Source organism: Clarias gariepinus, chromosome 4, assembly GCF_024256425.1.
Source record: "Clarias gariepinus isolate MV-2021 ecotype Netherlands chromosome 4, CGAR_prim_01v2, whole genome shotgun sequence".
Lineage (NCBI taxonomy): Eukaryota > Metazoa > Chordata > Actinopteri > Siluriformes > Clariidae > Clarias > Clarias gariepinus.
This window is the reverse complement of record NC_071103.1, coordinates 11,410,341-11,432,435: the sequence shown is the minus strand read 5'-3', so window position 1 is coordinate 11,432,435 and position 22,095 is coordinate 11,410,341. Positions and strand designations below refer to the sequence as shown.

General features: G+C 38.9%; 1 protein-coding gene across 1 annotated transcript; it reads left to right on the top strand.

The window, feature by feature from the left end:
• The first annotated feature begins 755 nt into the window (after positions 1-755).
• g6fl (g6f-like) lies at positions 756-20,218 on the top strand. Its single transcript, XM_053494038.1, has 14 exons — positions 756-909; positions 6,143-6,472; positions 7,564-7,864; positions 9,448-9,455; positions 11,390-11,440; positions 11,698-11,733; positions 14,052-14,378; positions 15,072-15,326; positions 17,796-17,870; positions 17,972-18,082; positions 18,206-18,279; positions 18,366-18,392; positions 18,589-18,635; positions 18,794-20,218. The coding sequence occupies exons 1-14, from the start codon at positions 834-836 to the stop codon at positions 18,813-18,815; spliced, it is 1,740 nt and encodes a 579-aa protein (XP_053350013.1). The 5' UTR covers positions 756-833; the 3' UTR covers positions 18,816-20,218.
• Positions 20,219-22,095: the final 1,877 nt, after the last annotated feature.

The window sequence follows — 22,095 nt, the reverse complement described above, 5'->3', positions numbered from 1 at the left end:
CCCTTATTTGTATTCTTTGTGTGGGCAGTATGTGACTGAAGTTCAGCAGAAGCAGACGGAAAAAGAATGAGAATTAATAACAGTCGATATGTACTTCAGTTTGTGCACCACAGAAATAATCTTAGTGACAGAACAGATCTTGCATACTGCCAGAATAAGGATATTTCATGTTTAAAGCTGACATTATTTATTACTATAGATCAGTTCTATTGAAAAAAAACAGTCCTAACAATATTACATTTTTGTAATTATCTCGTTATGAAAATATTGAACACGTCATTGAAGTGTTTACATTTTAAAAAAGATGTTTACATTTTACTAAGATACATTTAAAGAAGCTTACATTTTACTAAGATACATTTTGTTAAGATGTTTACATTTTACTAAGATACATTTTGTTAAGATGTTTACATTTTACTACGATACATTTTGTTAAGATGTTTACATTTTACTAAGATACATTTTATTTAAGATGTTATATATATTGCAGTGTGTGCTTGTGTGCTTGTGTGTGTGTGTGTGTGTGTTCTACCACTAGTGCAGTTTTGTTTATCAATCCCTAACAGTACTGGTGTGTTTTCCTGTGTGAGTGTTCGTGTTCGACTATGTAATTTTCACATCCATGTTTTCCAGCTGTCAGACTTATCCTGCATACTGTCAGAGTTTGCCCTGCCTTGGCAATTTCAAATTTAGCAACACACACACACACACACACACACACACACACACACACATACTGTAGTGTCAAACACTTCCTACATGATGCACAGTAACCACCCTACATGCCTCTCTTTATTATCTTAAAGAGCACATAGATAGATGAATGCACCAGTATGAGGTCTTATTCTCTTGTTTTTGCTGTTGCTTACTTTTGTGAATGTTTCAGTTTTCCTCTGGAAGAGCAAAGAAGTAAGTAATTCTCATTCATTTTTTTCTTAAAAAAAACAATTAGGTATAAGCATAAAATAAGTAAAGTTTGTCCTTTATTCATCAGTACAATTAAAGGATCTATGTGGAACCCTATAACAGTATTTCCTTTTTCAGTAAAAACCCAAAAATTCATCAATGTCATAAGAAAACTTAAAAAGCACACTCTCTTCTTTTTGATTTTGCTGACTTTAGAGAATGTTTTATTCTTCCATCTAGAAAGTAAAAAAGAATGCTACTCTGTTAAAAAAATAATAAAGTTAGTTTGTTAATAATATACTGTACTGTTCTACATAAGTCTTGAGACAAATTTTGCTTGTTGCAGAATAGCTTTCCAGGATTCCTGTAGGATTTTTTTTTACTCTTATTTGTAGCAAGTTTTTGTCTCTCATTTTCACTCCAGTTCTGTACCTGAGCAGTTTCAGAGGAATCGATTGATTTGTTAAGCCAGACATTAATCTATGAATCATTCGAGCAAAAAAAACATCTAACTTAAGGCATGAACAAGTGAGGAACAGGTGCAGATGATGGAGGATGATCAGGCCAGTGATTAGTATACTGGGATGCTGAATGTGGGGAGGTGAGAGGGGAAATGAGGTTGTCACATAATTTTACTTTTGCACATTACTGTATATGCACAGAAAGGTGAAATCTACACATTTACAAATTAATCATTCTTTGGTTCTTCCTTTCTTTGAGAGCCATGAAATGACCTTTGTAGAATTTTACATCATCATTATCAAAAAGGTTCTCAGTAGGAATCGAAGAACCATCACTGTCACAAGAGCCCTCAAGAAATCTTTTTCAAGTATATATATATATTACAAGAAACTGTACACATGTACATTAAGTGGTTACATTGAACATATCATTTTACATAAACTGTATGTCTGCAACATTATAACACAGGTTTATATAAAAAGATGGACATTTAATACATTGGAAATCTTACCAACTGTGATTATCATGATAATCTTGAATAGTTACACTTGGTTAATATAATTTTGTCTTTATAAGCAGTTAGAACAATCATTAAGATTACTATAATTATAATGACTAACTTTAGACCGGCTCTGCAACTGCTGTATCTAAAACTAATATAATCTCTAAATAAATTAAATGAACATTAATATTTTATCATAACTTTTCTTTTAATGTATTTGTTATTAAAATAACGAACTACAGTAGATTTGTAGATTTGTGTAAAGTTGAAAAAAGAAAGAAGTTGATTGGTAAGTTTGAATCTTGCTCAAGTAATAGTATGTACGCAAAAATTAAAGAGTTAAATAAGAGTTAAAGCTATAAACCGAAAGGTTTTTGTCGGAACATTTGTGAGAACTGTGGGAAACGATACTGTATATTTACAGTAACAAAAACTAAGTAGCCAATTGAATACGTTAACATTTATTTAGCTTTAGAATTTTAGAGGCTGACATTTTACACTATATTTACATTGGAGACAAATGAGACATTTCATCTTCTATGCATCAGTAAAAACCAGCACAAGCATTTTATTCAGAAAAAAGGAAAAAAATGAGAAAGAAAATAAATTTTCATGGCACTTGTGATTTGTAAAGTGTACTTTAAAGGTCAAAAAAGAAGTTAAGGGTAAAAAGGATGTGGAAATGTACTTGAGTAAAAGTACCGGCTTTGAATAGGTCTTGAACAAGGTACAAATTTTCCAAATGAATACCTAAGCACAATTTCAATTATAATACCAATGCTTTCTTTCTCATTTCTTGTGAAATAAGCTCTACTTTACATCTAGAGGAGCTAATGCAGAAATTGTAATTACACTGAGTCTCCGGAGTTAATTCAGGTTTGTTCGTGGCGCAGTGTGTCAGGGTTTTCACAGCACCATTTAGTGACAGCGGGGAAGATAGCCAGCCGGGCAGGCACAGGGAGTATTTAAAAAAAAAATCCATAAAAAACGATTAATGTTTCAAGGACCCACATGTATTTTTCACTCTTGGCCACCCAGGCAAACTGTCACACAAAGATTTCAGACATTCTTTTTTTTTTTCATTTCTCAATGTCTAAATTCCAAGAATTTCTTTTGCAAAACTCACTCAGAACTCTTGTGCATCATCTGATAAAACACAGTCCCACAGAAAACCATATTTGGTAGGAAAGCATATTAAAATGTAGGGTTGTTTCAACCAGTGACTTGACTTTTTATCGACATTTTTAGTGTTTTAAAGCTAAAGTTTGTCGTTTTATTTGTTAAGACAGAAAAAGAAATTATTATTATTATTATAATTATTACTTATTATAATAAGTATTATTATTATTATATTGCAGAGTAGATATACAGTAAGAGTCATATTATGGTTGAGGAAGGGTTTTAGTCCTAATGTGGTTGTTGTTCAAAACAGGCTGTCAAGAAGGCAAGGACTAAGATATTGGAGTCATTCTTAGGAAAGCAAAAAAAGGGTGATGTATGAGGGATGCACAGTCTATCCACTTTATTACTGTTTCTCAGGCCAACTTCTGCATCGCCAAAACACAGTATTTGGTGCTGATTTTTATTTTTTAATCTTATACATATAATACAGAAAATGTGTGTGCATCCGGGTATCATTAACATGCTCAAAACTTACACCCGGGTGGCGATGGCACAGGTGCTTGGGCCCACTTATTGTTGCTTGCAAATATTATTATTATTATTATTATTATTATTATTATTATTGTTGTTGTTGTTGTTGTTATTATTATTATTGTTATTATTATTATATTGCAGAGTAGATATAAGAGTCACATTACAGTTGGGAAATGTTTTAGTCTTGATAAGGTTGTTATTCAAAACAGGCTGTCAAAAAGCCAAGCCGTAAGATATTATATATATATTATAGTCATTTTTAGAAAGGAAAAAAGGGTGATGTTGAGAGATGGACAGTCCATCCATTTTATTACGGTTTCTCAGGCCAGTTGCTGCATGGCCAAAACACAGTGATGGTGCTGATTTTATTTATTTTTTATGTTATACATATTATGCAAAAAATGTACAGTGGTGTGAAAAACTATTTGCCCCCTTCCTGATTTCTTATTCTTTTGCATGTTTGTCACACTTAAATGTTTCCTCTCATCAAAAACCGTTAACTATTAGTCAAAGATAACATAATTGAACACAAAATGCAGTTTTTAAATGATGTTTTTTATTATTATGGAGAAAAAAAAATCCAAACTTACATGGCCCTGTGTGAAAAAGTGATTGCCCCCCTTGTTAAAAAATAACTTAACTGTGGTTTATCACACCTGAGTTCAATCTCTGTAGTCACCCCCAGGCCTGATTACTGCCACACCTGTTTTAATCAAGAAATCACTTAAATAGGAGCTACCTGACACAGAGAAGTAGACCAAAAGCACCTCAAAATCTAGACATCATGCCAAAATCAAAAGAAATTCAGGAACAAATGAGAACAAAAGTAATTGAGATCTATTAGTCTGGTAAAGGTTATAAAGCCATTTCTAAAGCTTTGGGACTCCAGCGAACCACAGTGAGAGCCATTATCCACAAATGGCAAAAACATGGAACAGTGGTGGAACCTTCCCAGGAGTGGCCGACCGACCAAAATTACCCCAAGAGCGCAGAGACAACTCATCCGAGAGTCCACAAAAGACCCCAGGACAACATCTAAAGAACTGCAGGCCTCACTTGCCTCAATTAAGGTCAGTGTTCACGACTCCACCATAAGAAAGAGACGGCAAAAACGGCCTGCATGGCAGATTTCCAAGGCGCAAACCACTTTTAAGCAAAAAGAACATTAAGGCTCGTCTCAATTTTGCTAAAAAACATCTCAATGATTGCCAAGACTTTTGGGAAAATACCTTGTGGCCCAACGAGACAAAAGTTGAACTTTTTGGAAGGTGCGTGTCCCGTTACATCTGGCGTAAAAGTAACACAGCATTTCAGAAAAAGAACATCATACCAACAGTAAAATATGGTGATGGTAGTGTGATGGTCTGGGGTTGTTTTGCTGCTTCAGGACCTGGAAGGCTTGCTGTGATAGATGGAACCATGAATTCTACTGTCTACCAAAAAATCCTGAAGGAGAATGTCCGGCCATCTGTTCGTCAACTCAGGCTGAAGCGATCTTGGGTGCTGCAGTAGGACAATGACGCAAAACACACCAGCAAATCCACCTCTGAATGGCTGAAGAAAAACAAAATGAAGACTTTGGAGTGGCCTAGTCAAAGTCCTGACCTGAATCCTATTGAGATGTTGTGGCATGACCTTAAAAAGGCGGTTCATGCTAGAAAACCCTCAAATAAAGCTGAATTACAACAATTCTGCAAAGATGAGTGGGCCAAAATTCCTCCAGAGCGCTGTAAAAGACTCGTTGCAAGTTATCGCAAATGCTTGATTGCAGTTATTGCTGCTAAGGGTGGCCCAACCAGTTATTAGGTTCAGGGGGCAATTACTTTTTCACACAGGTATGTTTGGATTTGGATTTTTTTTTCTCCCTAAATAATAAAAAACATCATTTAAAAACTGCATTTTGTGTTTACTTGTGTTATCGTTGACTAAATGTGTTTGATGATCTGAAACATTTTGTTGACAAACATGCAAAAGAATAAGAAATCAGGAAGGGGGCAAATAGTTTTTCACACCACTGTACGTGCCAAAGAAGCTACTTCTAAAGTTTATGCAACATGGAAGTAGCCAATCTTGCTTCCTTAAAAATTTAAAGTTGCTTACTTCAGCTGTTTTGGAGAGATAATTTTAGATGTGCACCAAAAACAGCCTTCAAAAAATTTAGCAAATGTGTTTTTATCTGATAAAAATAGAAATGTGTATGTATATTTCCAAAAAATAAAGCATGGACTGAGAGAAGCATTAAGTATTATAAAAAATGGTGTTATATGATCCTATCTGAAAATGAACTTTTTCACCAAGTTGAGACACTTTCTAGCACCAATGCCATGTTTTGGCTGTAAATGAACTTACATTTCCCTCAGTTATAACATAACTATGGCAGAAATGGTCTTTCAAAACCATCAGTTGTTTACAGTGATTTAAAAGTAACATATTAAACATCATCTGGTCATAATTTCAATTAAGGACATTAACATAATGGGATTTTTAATTGAGTCCCTCATTGATTCAAGAATGCTTTCGAAATGCTCGTGTATGTGAATATAAAAAAAAAAAATCAGCAAGACTCTATTCTAATTCTAATAATGTTTTTTTTGGTTGCATTTTAACTATTTGCAGTTAATGAATGGAGTGATGTGATCATGGAAGAAGAAGGCAAGCCTGTCACCCTGCGCTGCTATGACGAATCCTCTGTACCTCTAAGGCAGGTCCAATGGTTGACGATGCTAAACAGGGGAGAGACCTGGACGAATCTGTTTTCGGTGGATGTTAGCAGAGCGAGATTGGACGGGAGGCAATTGCACCAGTCAGGCAGAACCCTGGAGATATCTCATAAATTTTCCATGCATTTTACTGCCACGGTGCAAAACAGAGGTCTCTACTCCTGCCTTATGGAGAAGGAGGACAGGACGATCAAAGAGAGGATTGTACTTCTGGCTGTTATTAAACGTTGAGTAGTCCCCTCTGTCTTTATCTCGTTTGCACGCAGCTCGCGGTTGTTGTTGTTTGAGTCTATTACCAAGGTGTATTTGTGTTTACGTATGCCGTTCAAGTCAAACCGGGACTTCAATTGTGCAAAATAACAAAACGGTTATGAAAGGAAAAACTACCTTTATTTATCAATATAATCCCCTGCGACACTAATGCACTTATCCCAGTGTTTCACTAGTGCTTGGACACCTTCAAGGTAGAAGGTACCGTATCCAAGTCCGCCAAAGCCATGATTGATTGCTTCACATCTAAACCACTGGCTTCCCAGGAACTCCTTTAATGTTCTAAATATGAGGTGAGGTCAGGACTGTACGGGGGATGTAGCAATAACTCCCAGCTGATTTCCTGTAATGTGCAGGAGGTACAGTGCGCAGTATGAGGTCATGCATTTTTCTGCAAAAACAGACCGCCCTTGGTGATCAAACCAAGCCATTGCTTCCTGAGAGCCTTCTACTAGCTGAATGTTCAAAGAGCGCCGAGCCACCCCGGCCAGTATCATCGTACTGCCTTTTTTAAAACATTTGCACCGTATTATGCTTGTAGTCTTCTGTAAATATCAATCGTTTTTACACCATTCACCAGAAGCTTCATCACAAGTCCTGGTTTGACTTGAACGCCCCTCGTATTACTTTTTCATATCATATTTATGTAGAGAAGATCACATCTACATTAAGAAAATAGTAGTAAATATACAGCACAAAACAACATGAAGCGTTATTTATTCAATTAAATTGTTCACTTAAATAATATTCATCTTCATGTCAAGAGGTAATTATTACAGACAATTAACACATTGTCTTAAAAGCATACAACTGTAAATATTTGTGGCCAAATATAATATCATCATTATGTCTTAAAAAGAAATGTAACATAATACAGTATTCATATTTTGTTCCTTATCACACAGCTATTGCAGACATTTTATAAAATTATGGAATTTGGATTTATAAATGCATTCATTTCTTAGGAATATTCACAGTGCATGATTCTACCATACCCTATATCATCTAGCATATCTCTGTGTGTTTTTGTCTGTTGGTGTGTGTCAGTGACCTTAGATCCGGCTCCTGTCATTCCCATCTACAGCACAGTGAGGCTGAAAGCTGAGGTCTCTCCCTTCTACGCCGTAGCGAGTGGGACGTGGCTTTCACTCACCGGTTCCCCGTTACCCACTGACAAGTCCTCGCCAGGCACCCTGCTCACCAAACTGCCCCGTGTCACCCGCGATGACAGCGGCACTTACACCTGCAACATTAGTGTGAATAGCCAAAGCAGCAAACCTGTCTACAGATACAGAGTGAAAGTGAGGGTTAAAGGTGAGAAACCGCATTCACCTGCACACATGACCCAGTTCAGATTACATACAAAATGTACGTACAGTCATGCAAAATGTACATACATATTTACACCGATCAGCCATAACATTATGACCGCCTGTCTAATATTAAGTAGGTCCCTGTTTGCCACCAAATCAGTAATGACCCGTGTGTTTTGACACATTTCTATTGAAACCAGCATGAACCTTTTCAGCAATTTGAGCTACTTCTACTGGATCGGACTACATGGACTAGCCGTTACTCCCCATGTGCATCAGTAAGCCCTGGCCACCCATGACTTTGTTGCCAGTTCACCAGGTTTCCTCCCTTGGATCACTTTTGGTATGTCCTGACCCCTGCAGCTTGGGCACATCCACCATGAGCTGCAGTTTTGGAGTTGCTCTGACCAAGTCTTCTAACCAAGACCAAGTCTTCTTTTCATCTCGTTCCAATAGCATCTGGAAGATGGTGGGATATATAAGGGCCAAGTGAACCTTTTTTCCTGAAGCTGATGTGTTGGAAGCAAGAAAAATGGCCAAGCATAAGGACTAAAGTGACTTTAACAAGAGCCAAATTGTGATGACTAAAGGACTGGATCAGAGGAACTGCAGCTCTTTTGGGATGTTCCCGGGATGCACTGGTCAGGACCTGCCAAAAATGGTCCAAGAAAGAAAAAACAGTGAACTGGCGACAGGGTCATGGGCGGCCAGGGCTCACTGATGCATATGGGGCACAGCGCATCAGTGTTATAGTGGCGAGTTGGGGGAACCTACTCAATATTATGCAGGTGGTCATAATGTTATGACATATCGGTATATACAGTACACATGCACTGGTCCCCTTATTAGGAGCACTGGTACACCTGGTTTTTCAGCAGTTATCCAATCAGGTTACAGCAATGCAAATCACCGTTGCAAAAAGTGGTTACTTGAGTTACTGTGGCCTCGCTGCTTCCTTAAACCAGTCTGACCACTGTCCTCTGACCTTTGTCGCCAGCAAGGCATTTCCACTAGATGAACTAGTACTTGCTGGATTTTTTTTTTTGTATCATTGTGTTTAAAAATCCCAACAGTTTCTAAAAAACTCCAGCCCTATCTGACGGCATTTTCCTGTTGTTCGATATGCACAGTAAACCTGCAGCTATACATAATATGGTCATAAGGAATTCCTAATAAGCGGAGACATGTATGAGCACATAAAGTTGCAAAATCCCTAGATGAGTAAAGCTATTTCCCAAACTTCGCCTTGTCTAAGAGAAGGTGGTGACGCTATCGTGTCTGGGTAGAGAATATTTCATAAGACCAGACACGTGTTAAGCATATGAGCTTTTTTCTGTATAGGCACTTGTGGTTAATATCAGATGCTTATAAAATCTCTCTGACTCACAGGATTCGATAGAAATACTAAAATCTGAGTGCAAACAAAAGATTACGGAAACATACCAAGGACAGAAATAACCTCTCCGATAAACCTCAGACAAGCACGTAAAGCTTCGGGTTAACCACATGTTCGTTCGGGTTCAGTTTTACTAACACGGTTGATAATCATTAGGACATATAGGTTACAAGTTCTGATGGGGGATCCCCAGTGTGTACACGTCAGTGATCTCTTGTGAAGACTCATGGGTGAGATTAGGATATTACATGATACTTTTCTCTATAGGAAACTACTTCTGGTATCCTAAGCATAACCAAACATACAGAGACAAACTCTACCTGATTACTGGCAGTCAGCAACAGTGGAATATAACGTTTCCTCAAAGTACACAGCTCAGAAAAAACAACCCTCCTTCCCATGTATGGTGTATGAACAGAATGTGCTGTGTCTTTTGATTCTAAGTCATGCTTGTGGCAGATTCTTAATATGTAATATTTGCTGAGAAATCACAAAGAGGAGCTCCCTGATGTACTTTTCTGAATTTCCCAATAGAATGACTGGTTAGGGTAATTCAGTATGTTGTATTTAAGCAATATGTCACTCAAGGTGTGATATTACTTAACCTGTAGTTATATTGCCTCAAGTGTTACTTTGCTATGCCAACACGTATCCTTTCATTAGCAGAATTATTGTTGACGACAGATAGTTGGCAATCGACAGTTCTTACTGTACTACGTAGCCAAAAGGTAAGGAGAATAAACCATGGAAACCCACAAGATTTACGTTATATTTTCACTATTCCGCTTTAGAATATCAGCTGATTTCCAAATTCCAGGGTTGAATTCCAAATAAAAGAAGTAATCTGATAACCCACTACGTGTACAATCCCTTGTTCCACACACCAAGAAGTGCCCTTGATCAAGGGTTAGAATGGAATTTTAGGGGCCTCCACAGTGGTAAAGTGCTCGTCCTATCATCCGGAGATCGCGAGTTCGATTCCCGGGTGATGCTGTAACCTCTCGTAGGTCTGGAGAGCACTGATTGGTCGAGCTCTCCCAGAGGGGAGTGGTGAGAGGTACTTAGTTCTCCCACATTACTCACACCTCTACAGCCAATCAGGGGCGTCTGTAAGCTCACGCAAGCGGAGCGAGCAGATAGCGCTGTCCTCCGAGTGTGTTACTCCGCTCCAAACGGTGCGTGAGTGAGCAGTTCGAATAGATGCGGTCGGATGGGGAGGAATTGGACACGACTAAATTAGTTAGGCATTTTGAGGCAAGTCAGAACCACTTAGAAGCAATTACTAGGGAGTGTAGTGTTGTTAAAGATGACATAATGTTAGCAGATGTGTTTCCTTCCATGACTGGTTTTAATTTGGGTTTTGGCAGGCAGCTGCTCTCCCCTTAGTACTGCAGACCGTAACAACCTACAGTACTCTCGTCCATGGTGCCAACCGACAGTTAGTGTCTGTCCTGTGCCTCAAAGTGATACATACCATTTATTATCACCACTCGCGGAATGCTTCTTGTCCAATCAGATTGCTCGGTCGCAACTAACTGTAGTATAAACCAAATAAATAACAAATCACTTTTTTTTTTTTTTATAAACTCAAACCCAAGTTAACCATGTGACTACTGTACTACTGCTACTGTACAGTATACTGTATCTTTGAAGACATTACTCGTTACTATGGTAACAGTTAATTTACAGGAATTTGTATAATGGACTTATAAATGACGAATAAATGAATGATTATTATTATTATTATTTAACTGTTATAACGGTAACTTTTTTGTTAGGATATATTTGTTAAGATGTTACTTTATGTTTTCAGACTGGTAATGTTTAGTAATGTTTCAAGCTGTCACAAGTGATAACAGAAACTTGCATATGATGTGTTTTTTTGAATAAACACAAGGGGTTATACTACTAATAATGCAACAATGAGCATAACTTTTTATTAACTGACACATTCCAAAAAACTACTTAACATAATCTCCATAAATATGTCATGCCATGAATTTGTTCCACCGTTGAACCTGACTCTCGAATTCGCTTTGTCACAGTCGATTGTCTTACACTGCATGATTCGGCTCCAGTGTTGGTTTTCCCCTTATTTAAACATCTTCATCCTCCTGTGTACATTGCTCTTGTCAATAGTGTCATCTCTGTAAACATTCTGTAGAGCAGTTGGAGACCTGCGACGAAGAGGATTCAAGTACTGGGTTCAACGATGGTGCAAATGCCGCCCTCATAATATAATTATCCGTATGATGGCACATTGCTGTGATATAAAACACTTTAGGACAGGCCGTTATAGGGAAATTATTAACCTAGGCGAGGTAACAGCATCACACTTACCTATCATATTATTTCCCTATAATAGCACTATTTGTCATGGTTTAATCTTTGTTTAACGGCAACCGATGGTAGTTATGGATATTAAAATTCAGAGTAAACACCCATTCTCTTTCTTTTCCTTTCTTATTACAGAAAAGAATGCGGCTGTTTTTACCAACATTACATACGGTAAGACTTTCTGCCTCCATTGTCTCAGCCATGCTCGACACTGATCAGCTCGCGGTCTTACACACGCTGCCATCTCATCAGCCTCACACCATCTGGTTCTGCCTGAAACCACTTTTGCTAATCCAAACATTTTACATCATCAAGCAAACATGCTACATGCATCAGCACACTCCCTCACTGGCTAAATCCCAAACTGGCTCCCTACTGGATGTAGAACGTGCTACTTTAGAATAGGTAATAAGCAGCGCGCACACACACACATACACACATACACACATATATATGTGCACACATACACGCAAACAAAGTAGCACATCAGAAACCACAATGCATCAAAGGATAGGTTCCTCATGCCTCTGCTCCTCTTCCTGTCTTTCTGCTCTAACTCTCACATGCTCTATTCACATGACTGTCTGTACAATCATGACGAGCTGCTCTAAGGATTATTCTGAATCAAACCAAATATTATTGCTGCTTCATCATTCTCCAGTAGTTCCCTATGCAAAATAACCGCTTTTATCTCAGTTGTGTTTCTGCTTGAAACGAGCACGTGGTGACTTATAATAACTCTTTATCATCTTTTTTTTTCGAGGAAATCCCCATCAGGGCTTTACCAGTATTTTATAGGTTTAAATATAGGCTACAATACAGTAGATTCAGGAAGAAAGTCAGAAAACTATAGACTGCAGCAATAGAATGTATTAAGAAGCCTTGGGATTTTCTGGACTTCACCAAAACAGCAGATGAAAAAAAGACAAAATGGTTAGTAAGTATAAGTGTAAGCAGGATATGGCGGTGGCTTAGTGGTTAGCACTGTCGCATTTGCACCTCCACGATACAGGTTCGAGTCCCAACCATGCTTCCACATGTGTCTCAGAGTCTGTGTGCATGAAGTTTGTATGTTCTCCCCTTGCTTGGTGGGTTCCCTCTGGGTACTTATACTCGGTTTCCTTCCACAGTCCAAAGACCTGCAGGTTAGAACGCTAAATGGTGTTCCCAAATTGGAATATATATACAGTGGTGTGAAAAACTATTTGCCCCCTTCCTGATTTCTTATTCTTTTGCATGTTTGTCACACTTAAATGTTTCTGCTCATCAAAAACCGTTAACTATTAGTCAAAGATAACATAATTGAACACAAAATGCAGTTTTTAAATGAAGGTTTACATTATTAAGGGAGAAAAAAAAACTCCAAATCTACATGGCCCTGTGTGAAAAAGTGATTGCCCCCCTTGTTAAAAAATAACTTAACTGTGCTTTATCACACCTGAGTTCAATTTCTGTAGTCACCCCCAGGCCTGATTACTGCCACACCTGTTTCAATCAAGAAATCACTTAAATAGGAGCTACCTGACACAGAGAAGTAGACCAAAAGCACCTCAAAAGCTAGACATCATGATCCAAGATCCAAAGAAATTCAGGAACAAATGAGAACAAAAGTAATTGAGATCTATCAGTCTGGTAAAGGTTATAAAGTAATATACTATATATATATATATAGGGGATCACTTAAAAATTTTGTAAAAAACAACAACTAACTAATCAAGGGACTGGGACTAAACAGTATTATAGTCTTAAGAAAGCAACTTATAATTGAAGCAATGTTATGTGCACAAAAAATTAGGTCACCTGACTACATAATTACTTTATACTGAATGTCCAGGATTTTTCCATCAATATCGTTATTTCTTTCCTGATGGCACAGACATATTCCAGAACTCAAATCGTGAAAGAGTGGTTCTGGGAGCATAAGAAATCATTTTCATACATGGATTGACCACCATAGAGGCCAGATCTTAACCTCATTGAGAATCTTTGGGTTGTACTGGAGAAGACTTTATGTATCGGTCTGAGTTTCTTATCATCAATACAAGATCATGGAGAGAATTTTTGTGTATTATAATATATGTACAGTACACACACACACAGATATATATATATATATATATATATATATATATATATATAGTGTACAGTATATATACTTAAATAATTTCCTTGTGGTTGTTCACCTATTATGTATTCTGGATTAGGTGAACAATTACTCATTACAAACCAGCCAGAACAATAAGGTGTGATGTCCAACAGATCTGGAATTTATTTAGGCTGAACTGAACTTATTTATTTCTAAAACAGAACAACAGAATAGCTTTATTTTGTTGATTCCAGTTGAGAAATAGACTCGTAAAGGGTGATGTACTGTAGGCTACATGACGCATGGTTCTGATATCAAAGAGGAAGTCAGAGGAAGTTTTTCTTCCTGTATTGCTTATCTGTATCCTTTGATCTACTTTCTCAGCTGTATTTCTCTTTTTCAGCAAGACCAGAGTCCAGTCTGGCAGCTCTGTCTCGGTCGGCTGTCACAATCCCCTGCTCTGACATCAACGGCGACTACGTCCTTCTCTACTGGTGGCGTGTAGGTTCCTTAAAATCAGATCCACAGCTGATCTTCCAGTTTGACCGCTGGAGAAATTCCCTGAAGCAGTCGAATCCCCGCCTCTGCTTGCACAACCGCTCCTCTGTGCTTCCTGGAAACTTCTCCTTCCTCTTGTGGCCGGAGTTAAAAGACGCAGGCAGATATCAGTGTGAGGTCTTCAGGGATGACCAGGTTTTCGCCCAGGCCACAACACTGACCGTTTTAAACGGTAAAAAAAAAATTATAGTATAGTAGTATTTCAATATAAAATGAGATCGAATTAAAATGAAATGTTGCTGAAATATGAAGGAAATGAAATTTCCAGTGACACAAGCGTTAGTCAGAAGAAGGTGTTGTGTCCTAGCACCTCCACACACCCCGTACCGACAAACACACAGACCAATTACAATTAAGTCTACTCAGCATTACATATTGTCTGAAATTAATAACCGTTGACCAGCACACACCAGCCTCTCATTTTTATACCCCCCCCCCCCACCCGCTTTATCTCCTTCGTTCTTGTCCCTGTCCTGCTTTTCATTCACCATCATGTCTTTGCCTTTCAAGGACCCCCTCTCTGTTCCTCACACTCTAATATAATGGCTTTTAGTAGGCCTCATTAAAGATCTCATTATGTGTAATTACACCTGCTGCCAGTCGCTGCTGACGGCGCTGGCGGCTCTGCCATTACTGTGGAAACTGGTGGGCTCAATTAGGCCAGGATTGATTCTGATTTGAGTGGAAGAAGACACACTGAATCAGTCATGGTCAGCTCCGGTCGGTCTGCTATCCACCTAGCAAATAAAAGCACATCAACTTTTTTTTATCAATATGCTTCTATACATTTAAATAACTAGTCTCTCTCTCTCTCTCTCTCTATCTCTATCTATCCATCTATCTATTTCTCTCTCTTTTTGTCCAGGCTATGTTACACCTTCCTCTTCCTCTATGTTGCTGACCTGTGAGTATTCCACCCCTTCCGGGTTCCCTCCTCTAAAATGGTCGCACGACCAAAAGCCTGAACACCAGCTCCCTTTAACTGCAGTTCCTGGTCAGAAGATCTTAACCATAGATCTCCCAATAACCCCAGATACAGCCGGCCAGTACGTCTGCGCTCTGAAGCTACAAAATGGCCAAACCGTCAAATACCGTTACACTGCCATGTTGCCTTCTACAGGTAAGGACACACATTTCAAGACACATCTCTTACAAAATCTATTAAAAGGTTTACATAAGTGGCCTCCGAGTGGCGCAGTGGTAAAGTGCTCGCCCTATCATCCGGAGATCGCTGGTTCGAACCCCGGATGATGCTGTTACCTCTCACAGCCGGAGGTCTAGAGAGAGCTGATTGGCCGAGCTCTCTCAGGGGGGAGGGATGAGAGGTACTTGCGCTCCCACATTAATCACAGCTCTACAGCCAATCAGGGCGTCTGTGAGCTTGCGCACGCGGAAGGAGCGGCTAGCGCTGTCCTCTGAGTGTGTTACTCCGCCCCTAACAGTGCGTGAGCGAGCAGTTCGAAAAGATGCGGTCGGCTGACCTCACGCGGTTCGGAGGAAACACGTGATAGTCTTCGCCCTCCCGGCTGAATGGTAGTAGTAGCCTTAATGTGGGAGCCCCCTAGTGACGGGGAGGAATTGGCCACGACTAAATTAGGGGAGAAAATTGGAAGAAAAAAAAAAAGGGTTACATAAGCGTCACTATGAAAACAGTTCAACCGCCTCATTGTTTCTTGATTCTTTTGTGTGCAAATGTTTCGGTCAAAGTCATGGCCTGGATAGGGAGCTCCGTGCTGTGAAAAACAGAACACTTGGTAACCAAAGACAGCAGGCCCAACATGCGAAATCTCCTCATTTAGGCTTCACCAGTAATCCTGTTTAGAATCCTAAGCAAGGGTCAATACGCTGCCAGACACGGTCACCACAGGCACATCCATAATCATGTCCACAAATAGGCAGGCTGAGGTTGAAAGCAGGAATCAGAAAGCATGCTGAGCAACAGGGGAATACCGAGTCAAGGAAACACGGTCACAAGGGGAATTTGAACAAACAACATTTTAATACTACTGTTAAACACGGCGAGGAGGGAGCATGAAAGAAGAAAGTGAAAGATAATGAGTTTTATATTTATAGAGTCTGTGTGTCTGTGTGTGTGTGTGTGCGTGTGTGTGTGTGTTGGGGGGGGGGGTGCCTGTGAGTTTGCACATCATTATTCTAGCAGCGCAGCAGATCAAATCAGGGAGTGGAATTCCACGGGTCACTAAAAAGGTCAAAGTTCTTACATTCACTTACTCAGTGGACTGTCAGCTTAATTACCATCAATCACAATTAAAATTTTTATTAAAGCCTGTAATCACACTCAGACTTAGTCTATGAAGCAGATTCCAGAAGCGAAGTCATTTTTTGGTAGGGTTGGGAGGCCTGGAGGGCTTCACTGATCTGAATAGCTACACTGCTTACAGGGAACCAAAACCTGCTGCACAGTCCAAACACTTAAGGGTGGGTGGAAGTGGATTTAAAAGTAAATATGACTAAAGGATGAGTGCAGTATACACTTAAAGGATGCTTGTATTACTTTCAAAACTGAAAACGGGCACAAGTGAAAAAACTAGCTTTAGTTTTCAGTACGCCGGAGCCACGATCGGACCACCTGCTTCACGTCTGAAACGCTGGCCTCCCAGGAACTCCTTCAACGAGAAAATGGCTTAAAGCAACTTGTCCGCAATTCCATGTTTATTAGATATACGATATTTTAACCTGTTATTATGCCTAATATTGTGGAATCCTTGTTCTCACTTCTGCTATAACACCTATTGTTCCTCAAGTAACTTTCACGATGGTCACAATACAGAGAAACCACAAAAATCCCAAATCGCCTCATACAGTACTGTATGTCAAGAAACTAAAAGCTACAGCTTCACTTCTGAGCGCTACACTGCACTGGAACTGGAGACTCCTTCCAAAACAGTCATCTCTACCATCTCATCCATTACAAACATTTCTCCTTTTGATTATATGCAGTGTCTGCCACACAAGTCCCTGTGCGAGCCGTTACCATAGAAACAATCCCTTATTAGGAAGAGTGCATTAATGCTATAAACCTGTCAGTGCTGCTGCTATAGAAAATTCAATCAACACCTTCAGACCAATCAGATTAGAGAACGCAACAGCAGAGAGAAAGCGGTTGGCTCTGATTTCATTTTGATGTGACCTTTTCCCCCAGCTGCTAGAATCCCTGAAGTGCCCTTGCTTGTTACAGAATCACATTATACATGAAATGGTGTATCTCCCTTTGCATGTGAACTCACTGCATGTAAATCAAGCTCGGCCTGTTTCCTCATTATGGCGTGGGGAATTTGAATACGCTCCGGCATTACGTAATGCCGTTCCATCTCTTCCTCACTCTTTCGATCCCTCCCACCCTTACAGAACAATTCTCAACTAAGATGAATTTTTTTTAGGATTTTCCACCCCATTTTTTTTTTTTTTTATATTATTATTATATGAGGGTTTATGTGTGTAACTGCACTGCAGAGACTCTGAGATTTGGTCCATAATAAGATTGACCCTGTGTACTCTCTTTTAATGGAAATGAACAGAGGTTCTCTCTCTCTCTCTCTCTCTCTCTCTGTCTTTGTGTCTATTACAGAGCCACCTTGCTGTGTGACTAAGCTGCCTGATAAATTAACCACCGACTCTGCTGTCCCTCTGCTGCAGCCTACTGGTAAGAGCTACAAAATATCCCCATCACTTGACACCTGCTACATTTCCCCTCACCTGTCGACTTCCTTCTCGATCTATCTATCTGTCTGTGCATCCTTCCAGACGGTACCGTTCTTCTCCTGCCTCTCTCCATTCTCCTCTTTTTGGTACCCGTGATTGCTGTTGCTGTCGGCCTGTTGCTATGGAGACGAGGACCTTGCACCTTCCCTCGGAGTGAGTTCTGCCCATTCCTGCTTTAATCTGAATACTGGCGGCTCACCCCGACCGGTCATAATAGATAAGGGTCAGTGGTCTTTGTACATGCATGTCTGCTTGTGTGTGTGTGTGTGTTTGCAGATGTGGAGCGCAGTCTGTCTTACTACTCGGGAGAAGTGGAGAACATCTATGAAAATCCCGAGGACCTGATACAGGTGATTTCTGCTAGCTATTATCACCCCTGCACAAACATACATCAATCTCATGCTCCCCGCTTTTTTGTCCCCCCTCCCCCCCTCAGGCTTCTCCACAAAATGCGGTGTACATGGTGAGTGTGTCTCCCTCAAAGACCAATATTGTAGGATGTACAACCTGTAAAATATGTGTGAGTCAAATGGTTAGTGTCTGGTGTGTGATATTCGATATAAATCCGAAATATTAAGACATGAACTAGGTCAAACCTCAAATCTGATTCTGCTCTTGCGTCATTTATAACCATGCCCTCCCCTTCATTTCCTCTGCAGGATCTGAAGCTCACAGGCGAGACGGATGTTTATAGGGAATTAGACAGGTGAGAGAAGATTGACTGCGAGTCACACAAAGAACGTGACCTAGTGCTGTCACTGTACCCATTAATACTGCACCTTTCAGTCCATCATCCAGTATACATTAAAATTAATGTCTGCTTTTTTAACTGTGTGTGTGTGTGTGTGTATACTTTCGTTTCAGATATGACCCGTGTTGCGGTTAAGTTCACACATTTGGATGACATTAAAATGCATTTTGTGATATCATCTAACACTTTTATCAGTGAAGGGATGTACAGTACATAATGGTGAAAACTTTAAACACTGATAAATCACAATAAATCATCATTACGGCTTTTGAGTTTAAGGTCACTATCGCTGGGTGATGAATCTGAGGCACGTTCAAGTCTCAAGGGTTAAAAACTACATTTATTTTTCTATATAATCCCCCTGCTACACTAATGCACTTATCCCAGCGTTTCACTAGTGCTTGGACACCATCGAGGTAGAAGGTCTTACTGCTTTATGCCATCTGAAACACTGGCCTACCAGAAACTCCCTTAGTGGCCCAAAAATGACTTGGAGTGAGGTCAAGACTGTATTATGGGGATGCGGTAATAACTCCAAGCTGAGGTCAATCCCGCAAATTGGAGACAAGTTATACATTGATTTTCCGGGATCAGGTGTTCCACTTACAGAATGTTCACAGGAAAGACTACAACGGGTTCCGAGCCACCTCACCCAGGATCATCATTCACAAACATACAAAAAGACTTTTTAAAAATGTGTGCACCATTTACATGCGAGTGAGAGTCTCAACATCGAACGGTGCTTGAAGTCTTATGTACAGTAAATGTCACATTTCACACCATCATTCATGAGAAATTTCACCAAAGGTCCCGGTTTGACTTGAACACGGCTTGTATAACAATACAAACAAAACTAGAATGGCGGTAGTGGTGATGGTGATGGTGGTGGTGGTGATGGCAATGCCACCTTACAACACCAGGGTCTTAGATTCGATCCTGGGCTCGGATTACTGTCTGTATGGAGAGTCACATGTCTTCCCAGCATCCTCATATTTTGTGTGAAAGTTTGTGTACATTGTGCCATGTAACCCTGATCAGGATAGGAAATGACCGAAATTAAATAAACTAGACTGTTTAACTACCCTGAATCACCTACTGTAAGGATTGTTAATGCAAATTCACAGTACAGTATGTGCAAAACTTTGTATTCCCTTCAGACACAAAAATAAAATGATATTGAATTCTTACCAACAAGATGTTTAATGTGATGAGCTGTACAGTATATGCATCGCTTAATTGTCCCAAGTAACAAACATGGTACAATGTTGTATGCTTTGATATTAACATGAATAAAACATATACAGGTTTTTTTTGTTTTGTTTTTTTTTACTGTTGGATGTGTTATAAATATTCTCTATTGACTCCTACGCCTCCAGCCTCTTTCATATCTCATGAACAGCTTTAGAATGCTCTCGGTGTTACCTTGTTATTCATTCCCTGCTTTTTATTAGCAGTTACTTTAATGATTTGATTCTTTTAAAATGCAAGCAAATTGAACATTTTGGATTCATTTGATTAACCCATAAATACCATTTTAGTTTATTGCAATTTGCTCTGTTATCTTTTTTATTACCCATCAGTTCCTTCATGGGTGGCAGCACGGTGGTGTAGTGATTAACACTGTGGCCTCGCACCTCCAGGGTCGGTGTTAGATTCCTGCCTCGGGTCTCTGTGTGTGGAGTTTCTACATTCTCTCAGAACTTAGAGGTTTCCACCTTTCTCATCTTTCCATCCAAAGACATGCAGAGTAGGCTAAGTGGAGTCTCCGCAGTTGTGAGTGTGTGTGTGTGCTTATGTGCCCTGTGATAGACTGACAACCTGCCCAAGGTGTACTCCGCCTTGTGCCCCAAAGCGTTATAGAGAATGAGAAAGAGAAAAAATCCCATTTGTATGATATTACTATAGCTACTACACACAGGCAAAAAGTGAAAAATATATATAAAAGAAATTCTTTACTTATACAGTTTTGTATAAAGCACTTGAAAGTGACACTTAAGTAAAAGTACATGTATCGTACCATGAAATGACTCGGGTAGAAGTTAAAGTCACCTTTTTGAATATTATTTGAGTGAACGCATCTAATAGTTTCTGTACATAAGTATCAGAAGGAATTTTCTGATATGAAATGTATTCGTGTATTGGAAGTAAAAGAAAGATTTAAAAAAAAAATCCAATTTAGAATATGTGCTTTAGTGTTGCTTCCTTAGTAAATGATCAAAACATGGTATTGGTGCTAAAAAGTTTCTCATCTATGTGAAACAGTGAATTTTTAGGTAGGATCAGAATTTTTTATAATACTTAATGCTTCTTATCTCCTGATCCATGCGTCTTCTTTTTTTTTTTTTTTTTTAAAAAAAGCATACACATTTATATTTTTGTCAGGTAAAAGCGAACACATTTTTTAAAATACAATTTCATGCTTTTTTTATGTAGCATCTGTAAATGTTTCAATGATCTTGATGTCATTCCAGATGTCATTTCAGTGAAATTTGGCCAATTTAAGTTTTACATAAAAAAGACATAAACCTGAAAATTTGTATTATTCTAAAATGCTAAATTATTTGACATGGTTACGGACACTACATATTTTTCGTAGACATATTGATTGTAGTGCAAAAACTTGCTTGTTTATTAAATTAAAATATATTTTTAACATTAGCACGTTTTGCAAAACACTCATAGACCAAGAACCAAGGTTTTACTGTAAACGTTTTGACAGTTTTGTCTGTACATTGGTCAGAACTCACCCTTTCAATCATATCTTTACATTTCATACATTAGAGAACCCAAAACCTGTCTCAGAAAAATTTCTGTCTGTCGGACTTACATATCTGCCTAAAGTTAAACCCCGCACCCACGACCATTTAGTAGACACACTAGGCATTGTAATTCAAATGAAAACAGCCTTTATTTCAGCCTGAAAGTGCTTGGAAACATCGCCCTGTAAACTGGCAACAACATATGATTATGAATATGAACGATAAATCATATTAATAACAAGATAATAATACACATTTTAAACATTTACAAAGCAGTGTCTGTAATGTAGGCTAAACATTTTTTTTATTTTAGATTTGTATAGGGCAGGCCTACAGTTTACAGCCTACGCTAATTAACCACTGACATTTTTTTGTTTCATTTATCACACGGAAATGTTCATTTAGCGTTTTTACGTTCGCTGTGCAAAAAAAAGAATGCTACACACAACATTATATTTAGCAACCCGACCTTTTTTTCTTTTAATGATGTAAATTCCCGACCTCAATGTCTCCCGCACCTCGTCTTCCATCTTCACTTTTATTTCTTTGTTTTTGTTGTGACTGGCAGCGGTAGCTGCTTGGCGCTTTCGTGACTTGTCATGTGAAGTAACCTTATCAAAGAACTTAATAAAATCTGAAAATAAATATTCCCAAAT

Bases quoted from the DNA above. Each gene is read 5' to 3' on its own strand.
- g6fl (XM_053494038.1), top strand. From the start codon at position 834: ATGAGGTCTTATTCTCTTGTTTTTGCTGTTGCTTACTTTTGTGAATGT. The intron at 6,473-7,563 runs GTTGAGTAGTCC...GGTGTGTGTCAG, and splicing joins ACTTCTGGCTGTTATTAAAC to TGACCTTAGATCCGGCTCCT. The intron at 18,083-18,205 runs GTGAGTTCTGCC...GTGTGTTTGCAG, and splicing joins ACCTTGCACCTTCCCTCGGA to ATGTGGAGCGCAGTCTGTCT.